Here is a 12,226-nt window from a genome sequence, read left to right as displayed (position 1 = left end):
TGCAGGGGACACAGGTTTGAACGCTGGTGTGGGAAGACCCCACATGCCACAGGACAACTAAGCCTGTGCCCCACATCTACTGAGCTTGTGCCCCAGGGCTTGGGAGCCTCAACAAGAGAAACCACTGCAATGAGAAGCTCTCGCACCAAAACTAGAGAGCAGCCCCTGCTCCCTGCAATGGGAAAAAGCCCGCACGCAGCAGCAAAGACCCAGTGCACACTGATGAACATAGATGCAAAAATGTTTAATAAAATTTTAGCAATCAGAATCCAACAACATATTAAAAAGATCATATACCATGACCAAGTGGGCTTTATCCCAGGGATGCAAGGATTCTTCAATATCTGCAAATCAATCAATGTAATACACCACATTATCAAATTGAAAAATAAAAGCCATATGACTATCTCAATAGATGCAGAGAAAGCCTTTGATAAAATTCAACATCCATGTATGATAAAAACTCTCCAGAAAGCAGGAATAGAAGGAACATACCTCAACATAATAAATGCTATATATGACAAACCCACAGCAAACATTATCCTCAATGGTGAAAAATTGAAAGCATTTCCCCTAAAGTCAGGAACAAGACGAGGGTGATCACTCTCACCACTACTATTCAACATATTTTTGGAAGTTTTGGCCACAGCAATCAGAGCAGAAAAAGAAATAAAAGGAATCCAAATTGGAAAAGAAGAAGTAAAACTTTCACTGTTTGCAGATGACATGAACCTCTACATAGAAAACCCTAAACACTCCACCAGAAAATTACTAGAGCTAATCAATGAATATAGTAAAGCTGCAGGATATAAAATCAACACACAGAAATCCCTTGCATTCCTATACACTAATAATGAGAAAATAGAAACGGAAATTAAGGAAACAATTCCATTCACCATTGCAACGAAAAGAATAAAATACTTAGGAATATATCTACCTAAAGAAACTATATATATAGAAATAGAAATATTTATATAGAAATATATATATGTAGAAAACTATAAAACACTGATTAAAGAAATCAAAGAGGACACTAATAGATGGAGAAATATACCATGGGCATGGATCGGAAGAATCAATATAGTGAAAATGAGTATACCACCCAAAGCAATCTATAGATTCAATGCAATACCTATCAAGCTACCAATGGTGTTTTTCACAGAGCTAGAACAAATAATTTCACAATTTGTTGGAAATACAGAAAACCTTGAATAGCCAAAGCAATCTTGAGAAAGAAGAATGGAACTGGAGGAATCAACCTGCCTGACTTCAGGCTCTACTACAAAGCTACAGTCATCAAGACAGTATGGAACTGGCACAAAGACAGAAATATAGATCAATGGAACAAAGTAGAAAGCCCATAGATAAACCCATGCACCTATGGACACCTTATCTTTGACAAAGGAGGCAAGAATATACAATGGAGTAAAGACAATCTCTTTAACAAGTGGTGCTGGGAAAACTGGTCAACCACTTGTAAAAGAATGAAACTAGAACACTTTCTAACACCATACACAAAAATAAACTCAAAATGGATTAAAGATCTAAACATAATACCAGAAACTATAAAACTCCTAGAGGAGAACATAGGCAAAACACTCTCTGACATACATCACAGCAGGATCCTCTATGACCCACATCCCAGAATATTGGAAATAAAAGCAAAAATAAACAAATGGGATCTAATTAAAATTTAAAGCTTCTGCACAACAAAAGAAACTATAGCAAGGTGAAAAGACAGCCTTCAGAATGGGAGAAAATAATAGCAAATGAAGCAACTGACAAACAACTAATCTCAAAAATATACAAGCAACTCCTGCAGCTCAATTCCAGAAAAATAAATGACCCAATCAAAAAATGGGCCAAAGAACTAGACATTTCTCCAGAGAAGACACACAGATGGCTAACAAACACATGAAAGATGCTCAACATCACTCATTATCAGAGAAATGCAACTCAAAACCACAGTGAGGTACCATTTCACGCCAGTCAGAATGGCTGCGATCCGAAAGTCTACAAGCAATAAATGCTGGAGAAGATGTGGAGAAAAGGGAACCCTCTTACACTGTTGGTGGGAAAGCAAACTAGTACAGCCACTATGGAGAACAGTGTGGAGATTCCTTAAAAAACTGGAAATAGAACTGCCATACGACCCAGCAATCCCACTGCTGGACATACACACCAAGGAAACCAGAAGGGAAAGAGACACGTGTACCCCAGTGTTCATCGCAGCACTGTTTATAATAGCCAGGACATGGAAGCAACCTAGATGTCCATCAGCAGATGAATGGATAAGAAAGCTGTGGTACATATACACAATGGAGTATTACTCAGCCATTAAAAAGAATACATTTGAATCAGTTCTAATGAGGTGGATGAAACTGGAGCCTATTATACAGAGTGAAGGAAGCCAGAAAGAAAAACACCAATACTAACACATATATATGGAATTTAGAAAGATGGTAACGACACCCTGTATTCGAGACAGAAAAAGAGACACAGATGTATAGAACAGTCTTTTGGACTCTGTGGGAGAGGGAGGGGGGGGATGATTTGGGAGAATGGCATTAAAACATGTATAATATCATATAAGAAACAAATCACCAGTCCAGGTTTAATGCAGGATACAGGAAGCTTGGGGCTGGTGCAATGGGATGACCCAGAGGGATGGTATGGGGAGGGAGGTGGGAGGGGGGTTCAGGATGGGGAACACGTGTACACCAGGGTGGACGCATGTTGATGTATGGCAAAACCAATACAATATTGTAAAGTAAAAATAATAATAATAATAATAATAAAAAGGTAAAAAAAAAAAAAGACCCAGTGCAGCTATAAATAAATAAATAAATCTTGAAAAAAAAAAAGGTCATTGATTAAAAAAAAATTTACTCCAGTGAAAAACATTTATTTAAAGAGAGAAGGAAATAATGGGAAAGGGAAGCCCTCTGTGTGGGATGCATATGCATCAAAATTATCAAAGGGAATGCATGTCATTTCAAGAACGTGTACAATACTGTTGAGAATCCAGTCACTGCTTGTCCAAAGGGTGAGGGACAAGAAAGTAATTGGGAGAATCTACAAGTTATTGACTGATATCTATTGTAAACTCTGGACTGAGGGGGAATTTATTCCTTCCAGCTTCAGGTGACTTGATTCTCTGCAACCAAGTCCCCCAGTGGCTTTCCCTTGCTCAAGGATTAACTACATACACACATGTAGGATTTGGTTCTATCCAAGGTTTCAGGCATCCACTGTGGGTCTTCGAACATAACCCCTGTTTCCAAGGGGCCACTACTGTATATTTTTTGAGGTGGGGGGGGGTCTTTATTTCCTTTGAGAAGTATCAACATGTAAAACTGCTGGATCATATGACAATTACATTTTCAATTTTTAGAGAAATCACCATACTGTTTCCCATGATGGTTGCACCAAATTTCTCTCAACTTTCACTCCACTCTCCTCTTGTCTGCATGGTTTCTAAGGAGATGTTTGATATAATTCTTATTTTCGCTCCTATGTGGGCAGGTGATTTTTCCCTCCAGCTTCTTTTTGTCTGTGGTTCTGGTGTTTGGCATAAATGTGGGAAATTCTCAGATATTATTACTTCAAATATCTCTTCTGTTCCTTTCTCTTTTCTGCATCTAGTTCTCCCATTAAGCACATGCTACACTTTCTGTACCTGTCCCAGAGTTTTTTGATATTCAATCTCTCTCCAGTCTTTTTTCTTTTTTTCAGTTTTCGAAGTTTCTATTGACATACCCTCAACCTCTGAGATTCTTTCCTAGGGATAGCTAATTTAGATAACGGGCTCATCAAATGCATTCTTCACTTATGTAAATTTTTTTAATCTGTAGGGGTTCTTTTTGATTCTCTTAGAATTTCCATCACTCTGCTTATATTATCCATCTGTTCCTATAGGCTGTACTTTCTTCCTTAGAGCTCGTAGCATAACTTTGTATTAAGTTTTGAAACCGAGATGTGGGAATCCTCCAAACCCGTTCTTTGTGCAGACTATCTTGGCCATTTGGTGTCCCTTTCAGCTCCATGTGAATTTTAGGATCTGTTTTCCATTCTGCACACAGAGGCCACTGGCATTCTGACAGGGGGTGCACTGAATCTCTCAAACCACACTGGATAACATATTTAGAATTAATAGTATTAACAATATTGTCTTCCAACCCATAAACATGGAATGTCTCTTCATTTATTGAGGTTGCTCATCTGTAATTTCTATCAATGGTGTTTTGTCATTTTCAATGTAGAAGTCTGGCACCTCCTTGGTTAGATTTTGTCTTAAGTACTGTATTCTTTTCTTACACTACTCTAAAAGAACTGGTTTCTTACTTTCCTCTACAGGTTGTTCATTGTCAAGGTATAGAAATAGGGAAGAATGCTCAGAGGGCCTGAAGACGACAAAAGCAAGCAGCCTTCCTTTATATATGGAGTGTCTAGGAAACTGCAGGCACTCAGAAACTTAGGGACTCATTAGGTCCTCTGTCTCTAGAAGACCTCCAGGCTTGAGGGGTCCGAAGGATCTGGCTGCAGCCTCCTACGTCACACTTCATAACCCCTGAAAGCTGCCAGTGTTCCTAAGCCAGGGAAGACAGAAACCAGGAAAGCCACGCACCATGGTTTATGCTGTATCTGCCCGAACATCTGACATTCAACTCCTGAGTTCCAAACACCCCACCGGGCTGACTTTACCCTTGACTTATCAGTATCAAGTTCCTTTTGCCAACAACACCATTCTCTAGTCCTCTCAGCATCACATAGGGTTCATACGGAATGTCTGGCATGTAGAAAGGTATGTTACAGAAAGGAGCTGTAATGGTTAATCTTCTGTGTCATCTTGACTGGGCTGTTTGGTGGTCAGGTCTTGGGTTATACATTATTTTCAGTGCATCCACAGACTGAGTAAAGCAGACTGCCCTCCCTAGTGTGGATGGGCTTCCTCCCATCATCTGAAGACCTAAACAGAACAAAAAAGCTCGCCAGCCTAGAGAAGGGAGGATTTTTCCTGCCTTCAGAATGGAACCGAAACACTGGCTCTTCCTGGGTCTCAGGCTTCCAGACTCAGACTAGAACTACATCTTTGAAGATCTTGGGAATTGTCAGTCTCCATAATCAAATTCCTCTGTGTGTGTACATTTGTATACACACATACACACACACACACCAGTTTCTCAGGAGAGCCCTGACAAATACAGGGACCAATAAATATTTGAGGAACGAAAAAACAAGTCAAAAGAGGCTCACATATAAAGTCATATCCCTTCCTTAAACAGCCCCAAACCTGACCACCTTCCTCATGATATGCTGAGACACTCTCACTGTCTCCATTTCAGGGTTAGCCCTTGACATTTTGGCCAACTGGGCCCTTCCAAAACCACACTCCCCATTCCACACCTGGGGCGATGTTCTCTTTGTGCCAAATCTGCCCTTGATGTCTTCCCTACAAGCAAGAGCCAAGTCCTGGTTCATATCAGGAATATTTTATTATCACTGTCATAAGTGTGAGGGCAGGGGCACATGCTGGCATCTTCTGGGAGTGGCCATGATCCTGCACATTATGGAAGAGTGGAATGGGATCAATATCTTCACTGGAAGATCTTCTGCCCCTTAAAATGTATCCACTGAAGTCAGCACAGTATCTCCCCTCACCTTCAGCATTTTCACAGACTGTATGGGCAGGCGGTGGGCAAACTGGCAGAAGGACTCGTTATTCACAAACACCTAAGGAAGGAGATGTATTTCTTGTGAGCTCAGAACGATTAGGCCTCCTCTTTCCCTTTCCTACTTTCATTGCCTTCTGTAAAATTTCTTTACTCTGTAAAAGCAAAGCAGAAATTCTCCTCCAGGACATCCTGCCAATACAGTGCTGTAGAAATCATCCTCCATGTCCACTTCCTCGCCTCCAGAGCTGCCATCCCTGCTTTACCCTGAGGGCAGGGGGCCTGCACGTCTCCCTCCACACTGCTGACTGTCCGATACAGTAAGAGCTGTGTGGAGTTCACCTCAGCATCTCTACTTGTACAGCACACACACTGAGTACAGCACACAAGATCCTGAGTATAGATGCCTGTGCTATACAGGGACAAGGGGCTCCACCACTCTGTTGTACGCCTGAAACTCACATGGTAAGGTAAATCAATGATACTTCAATTTCAAAAAGCACATGTGTTAAAAATACAAAACAAACAAAAAATTGGTCTGTTGTGATCACATCAGAGTTGGACTCTCCGTGTGTTTCTCCACAGCAGCCCCAACATGGCCATGGCGCTCCACACCCTGGAGGGCCCACACACCTTGTATTCATTCTCCAGCACCAAGAATCGAAGCTCAAATGGCTGGCCTGGCATGAAAGGGTCAGAAAACATTCTCTTTTCCTCCTGCCATCCCCCTTCCTGGAAACTGTTCATCACCACCATGCTGTTCGTGTAGACTCGGAAATGGAATGCAATGTTGCTGCCTTCCTCAATACCCATGCAGAAATCCACCACAACCTCTGGGTTGTTCCCGCAAAGACAAAAGGATAGCTCCTGCAGGCAGGCATTTACTGTAGAAAAAAACTTCCTCAGGAACAACCACAGTCCTTTTCTCTCTCTCTCTCCCTCTCCCTCCTTCCCCTTCCCCCTGCCCTCTTTCTCAAAATATTTTTACCTTTCTCACTTTGCTATCTCTCTCTCTCTTTTCCTCCCCTGCCTCCCCCGCTCACACACACACACACATAGACACAGACACACAGAGGAAGGAAATCCCACCTGAAGTGTAATCTCACACTTTTGCATGAGACACCTCAACTTATTCCGATGATTAAAGAAGATCAAGCTGTTTCCAATGAGTGTCCCCAAGACATGCTAACACTCTCCCCTTGTGCTTCACCCTCCATCAGACATAAACCGGCCTCTACTCACCCACAAGAAGACTCAAGATTTCCCGTGATCTTCACCATGAAACCCACAGCCAGGGAAACAGACTGCTGATAGGGGTTCGGCTATGGAAGAGACGGATGCGTCAGTGAATGAAGAGCCAGTGTTCTCTCTCCCTAATCATTGCCCAAGCAGACTCAGGACACAAAACGTGATCTCCTCCCACAGCTAAGAGACATTAGTATACCTCCAACAAGGAGACATTAATCCGAGTCCAGACATGCACTCAGAGGCACAGATACATATTTTATATACAAACACTTCCAAACCCAGAGAAACAATATGCAAAAGGACATAAAATAATGCAAATCCAGTGATTCCCACTCACACACACACACTCTTTCCCATTCTCTACTAGCATTCACGTAATGATTTGTGTCAAGGTGACCTGGCACCAGCAGCAGAGGTAATCAGATTCCTTCCTCCCATCCTTCATACCAAGGAGTTCATAGTCTTCAACTGGGCCTTTCTTCCTTGTTGAAACTGTGTGTGTGAGTCTGTCTGGAGAAGATGCCCTATAAATGCAATTAGGAGATGAGTCACCCCTGACCCTTTCACTCAGGCTATAGAGCCCTGCCCTCTATTCTTCTGAAATTTATGACATCAAAAGTGTGTTCAGTCCACACTATCCAAAGTCCACTGTAATAATAAGAAGTGGGTTCAAACTGTAGTCAGTTCAGTTCAGTTCAGTCGCTCAGTCGTGTCTGACTCTTTGGGAACCCATGATCGCAGCACGCCAGGCCTCCCTGTCCATCACCAATTCCCAGAGTTCACTCAAACTCATGTCCATTGAGTCGGTGATGCCATCCAGCCATCTCATCCTCTGTCGTCCCCTTCTCCTCCTGCCCCCAATTCCTCCCAGCATCAGGGTCTTTTCTAACGAGTCAACTCTTCATATGAGGTGGCCAAAGTATTGGAATTTCAGCTTTAGCATCATTCCTTCCAATGAACACCCAGGACTGATCTCGTTTAGAATGGACTGGTTGGATCTCCTTGCAGTCCAAGGGACTCTCAAGAGTACACTCCAACACCACAGTTCAAAAGCATCAATTCTTCGGCACTCAGCTTTCTTCACAGTCCAACTCTCACATCCTTACATGACCACTGGAAAAACCATAGCCTTGACTAGACGGACATTTGTTGGCAAAGTAATGTGTCTGCTTTTTTATATGCTGTCTAGGTTTGTCATAACTTTCCTTCCAAGAGTAAGTGTCTTTTAATTTCATGGCTGCAGTCACCATCTGTAGTGATTTTAGAGTCCGAAAAAATAAAGTCTGATGCTGTTTCCAGTTTCCCCATCTATTTCCCATAAAGTGATGGGACCAGATTCCATGATCTTCGTTTTCTGAATGTTGAGCTTTAAGCCAACTTTTTCACTCTCCTCTTTCACTTTCATCAAGAGGCTTTTTACTTCCTCTTCACTTTCTGCCATAAGGGTGGTATCATCTGCATATCTGAGGTTATTGATATTTCTCCCGGCAATCTTGATTCCAGCTTGTGTTTATTCCAGTCCAGTGTTTCTCATGATGTACTCTGCATATAAGTTAAATAAGCAGGGTGACAATATACAGCCTTGACGTACTCCTTTTCCTATTTGGAACCAGTCTGTTGTTCCATGTCCAGTCTAACTGTTGCTTCCTGACCTGCATATAGGTGTTTCAAGAGGAAGGGCAGGTGTTCTGGTATTCCCACCTCTTTCAGAATTTTCCGCAGTTCAGTGTGATCCACACAGTCAAAGGCTTTGGAATAGTCAATAAAGCAGAAATAGATGTTTTTCTGGAACTCTCTTCTTTTTCCCATGATCCAGCGATGTTGGCAATTTGATCTCTGGTTCCTCTGCCTTTTCTAAAATCAGCTTGAACATCTGGAAGTTCACGGTTCATGTACTAGAGATGCTGATATTCTTAATCTAAGTGCAATTCCTTGTGTCTACTGATAAGTGACAATGATAGAGCTGTAACAGAGAGCTCCCTGGCTACCCTTCTTCATAAAACTGGTCCCCATCCCATGCCGTATGCAGCTGACTTTTTCTTTGACATTGAACCTATTCCTGAATCTTTGCTGGCAATTTCCCTATCTGCCCTAGACTTGGGGAGACACAGCACCTGGATGAGAGTCCAAGCTCTGCCACTGTGAGGACTTATTAAAAGTGTAACCTCTGCTAGACCCAGTCTTCTTACACACAGAATATCTGATGACCATAATCCCAAACCAGAGGGTTGTTAGTAAAGCAATCAAAGGGATCCAACCATCTATCTGTTCATTTGACAACTGCTTATTGAGTGATGAATCGGCAGCAGGCTTTGTACTATCTGCATAAGTGGAAAAACACAGATAAAAATCTTGCTCCATGGAGCTTATACTCCAGCTGGAAAATATATGCAGTAACTTTCAAATTATAATACACAAGTAAAATATATAACGTGTTAGAAGGGAATAAGTGTCTTGAAAAAGATGTTGTTAATAGAACAGAGCAGTCCACAAAGGGCTTAATCTCAAATAGGCTGGTTAAGGTGGCCCTTGTTGAGGAGATGAGAACTGAGCAAAGGCTTAGAGGTCAAGAAAAGAGCCACGTGTATTTTGGGGAAGAACTTCTAGTTAGAGAGATCAGCATGGAGACCACAATGTGAAAAGAGAACATGAAGTTTCGAGGAACGAAAGGGTGACTGTGTGACTGGAGTAAAGAGAGAGAGAAGGAGGGTTGAACTCAGGAGATGGAAAAGTAGATCACAGGCTATTGCAGGACTCTTGCTGTAAGTGAGATGGGCGCTTGAGGCAGACGAGGGATTGTTCTCATCTGTGTTTTAAAAGGATCTCCTCTGCTGCTGTGTGGAAAATAGACTGTACGTGGACCTGGACAAAGTAAGACCATTCGTAAGGCCATTACAGTAATCCTGGAGAGCAGTGACCGGGACTTGGATGCGGTTTGATAGAACTGTGGAGTTCAGCAAAGAGGTCGCCATCCACAGCAGTGAAGCCTGCAAGGCTTAGTTACAGCCCTGGACATAGCAGAGACCCATGCAACCAGGCTTCCCATTCACCCTCCACACCCCCCACAGTGCTAGAGGCTGTGACTCAGGCACTCTCAGAAGAGGAGCTCACCATCCCAGTAGCCCAGGCAGTGAATACTGCCCGGCATCTGCAGGCACTGAATGACACTGGCATCTGCAAGGCACTAAGGACCCTGGAGGTGCAAGCAGTGATAGTCAGGGCTTGGAGCCTTGCCCCTGACACAGGCAGTGGAAGGTGGAAAGTGCTAACCAAAGGCAAGGATGGTTCAACATCCAGATATCAATAAATGGGATACACCACATCAAAGAAAAATAAAGGATAAAAGCTATGTGATCATGTCAATACATAAAAGCATTTGTCAATATTCAACATATATTAGTGATTAAAAGAAAACCTCAATAAATTGGGTATAGAAGAAATGTATTCAAAATAGTAAAGGTGACATATGACAAACTCCTAGCAAACATCATACATTCAAGGGTGAAAAGCTGAAAGCTATCCCCCTAAAATCAAGAACAAGACAAAGATGCCCACTCTGCCACTCCTATTCAACATAATATTGGAAGTCCTAGCCAAAGCAATTAGACAAGAAAAAGAAAAAAAGATATCCACATTGGAAAGGAAAAAACAAAACTGATGCTATATTTGGATGTCATGATTTTATATACAGAAAACCCGAATAACTCCACCAGAAATGATTAAAAATTATAAATAAATGTAAGGCTTCTTTGGTGGCTCAGACAGTAAAGCATCCACCTGCAATGCAGGAGACCTGGCTTCAATCCCTGAGTTGGGAAGATCCCCTGGAGGAGGGCATGGCAACCCACTCCAGTATACTTGCCTGGACAGTCTCAATGGACAGGAAAGCCTGGCAGGCTACAATACATGGAGTCACAAAGAGCTGGACATGACAGAGTGACTAAGCACGTAAATGAATACAGTAAAGTTTGTACAGGGTACAAAATCAATAGACAAAATGTTGCATTTCTACATGCTAAATATGAGCTACCTGAAAGAGAAATTAAGAAAGCAGTTTTATCTATGAAGTGCCTTTATATTCACAACAAAAATACACAGGAATAAATGTAACCAAGGAGGTGAAAGACCCATAGGCTGAGACCTATACAATGTTGAAACAAAGTGACGAAGACTCAAATGGAAAGACAGTCCATGTTCATGAATTGAAAGAAATAAAATTGTTAAAATGTCCATATTACCTGCACAACTTACATATGCCTTGCAATCCCTATCAAAATCTCAAAGACATTTTTCACAGATAGAAAATGTTAAAATTTATATGGACTCACAAAAGATCCCAATAGCCAAAGATATCCTGAAAAAAGCTGAAAGTCATACTCCTGTGGTCTCAGACTATATTAAAAAGTCATGGTAACTGCAGAAAAAAACATGATAATCAAAACTGCACAGTACTGGCAAAAAAAAAAAGACATAACCAATGGAACAGAACTGAGAGCCAAGAAAAAAATCCATACATAAATATATAATTGATTTATGACAAAGGAACAAAGAACATACCATGGAGAAAGGACAGTGTCTTCAATAAATACTATGAAAGTTGGGCATACAAAAAAAGAAACTACTATCTCATATCATATACAAAAATCAACTCAAAATTGATTAAAAGCTTGAATCTAAGACCTGAAACAATAAGGGGAAAACATTGGCAGCATGCTCATTGACATCAGTCTTAGCAGTATCTTTCTAGATATGTCACCTGATTGGAGGGAAACAAAAGCAAAAATAAACATCAAACTAAAGATCTCCTTCATGGTAAACAAAACCATCAAGGAAATGAAAAAATAACCTACCAAACAGGGGAGGATATCTGCAAATGATACATCTGATAAAGGTTAATATCCAAAGTATATAAAGAATTCATACAAGTCAACAACAAGAAAACAAACAACCTGATTAAAAAGTGGACAGAAGCTGCATAGACAGTTTTTCATTGTCTGGAAGAAGACAACTGGATGGCCAATGGGCACATGAAAAGATTGTTTAACCACAAATTATTAGGGAAATGCAAATCAAAACCACAATTAAATATCAACTCAAGGCAATGGCACCCCACTCCAGTGCTCTTGCCTGGAGAATCCCATGGACAGAGGAGCCTGGTGGGCTGCAGTCCATGGGGTCGCTAAGAGTCAGGCACGACTGAGCGACTTCACTTTCACTTTTCACTTTCATGCATTGGAGAAGGAAATGGCAACCCACTCCAGTGTTCTTGCCAGGAGAATCCCAAGGACAGAGGAGCCTGTTGGGCT

The 12,226-nt window shown here is 41.6% G+C and overlaps 1 protein-coding gene across 1 annotated transcript; it reads right to left on the bottom strand.

The window, feature by feature from the left end:
* Window positions 1-5,489: 5,489 nt before the first annotated feature.
* Window positions 5,490-7,379, bottom strand: LOC100299023 (placental protein 13-like). Its single transcript, XM_010814976.4, has 4 exons — window positions 7,368-7,379; window positions 6,919-6,994; window positions 6,306-6,631; window positions 5,490-5,733 (listed from the first exon to the last, which is right to left on the bottom strand). The coding sequence occupies exons 1-4, from the start codon at window positions 7,377-7,379 to the stop codon at window positions 5,620-5,622; spliced, it is 528 nt and encodes a 175-aa protein (XP_010813278.2). The 3' UTR covers window positions 5,490-5,619.
* Window positions 7,380-12,226: the final 4,847 nt, after the last annotated feature.

This window comes from Bos taurus, chromosome 18 (genome assembly GCF_002263795.3).
Source record: "Bos taurus isolate L1 Dominette 01449 registration number 42190680 breed Hereford chromosome 18, ARS-UCD2.0, whole genome shotgun sequence".
NCBI lineage: Eukaryota > Metazoa > Chordata > Mammalia > Artiodactyla > Bovidae > Bos > Bos taurus.
The sequence above is the reverse complement of the archived record's forward strand: the minus strand, read 5'-3'. Positions and strand labels throughout refer to the sequence as shown.

Coding starts and splice junctions, on each gene's coding strand:
- LOC100299023 (XM_010814976.4), bottom strand. Junction 6,632..6,918: donor GGGAAATCTTGAGTCTTCTT/GTGGGTGAGTAG, acceptor AAGAGGGCAGGG/GGAAGGGGAAGGAGGGAGAG. Junction 5,734..6,305: donor TGCTGGAGAATGAATACAAG/GTGTGTGGGCCC, acceptor CTCCTTCCTTAG/GTGTTTGTGAATAACGAGTC.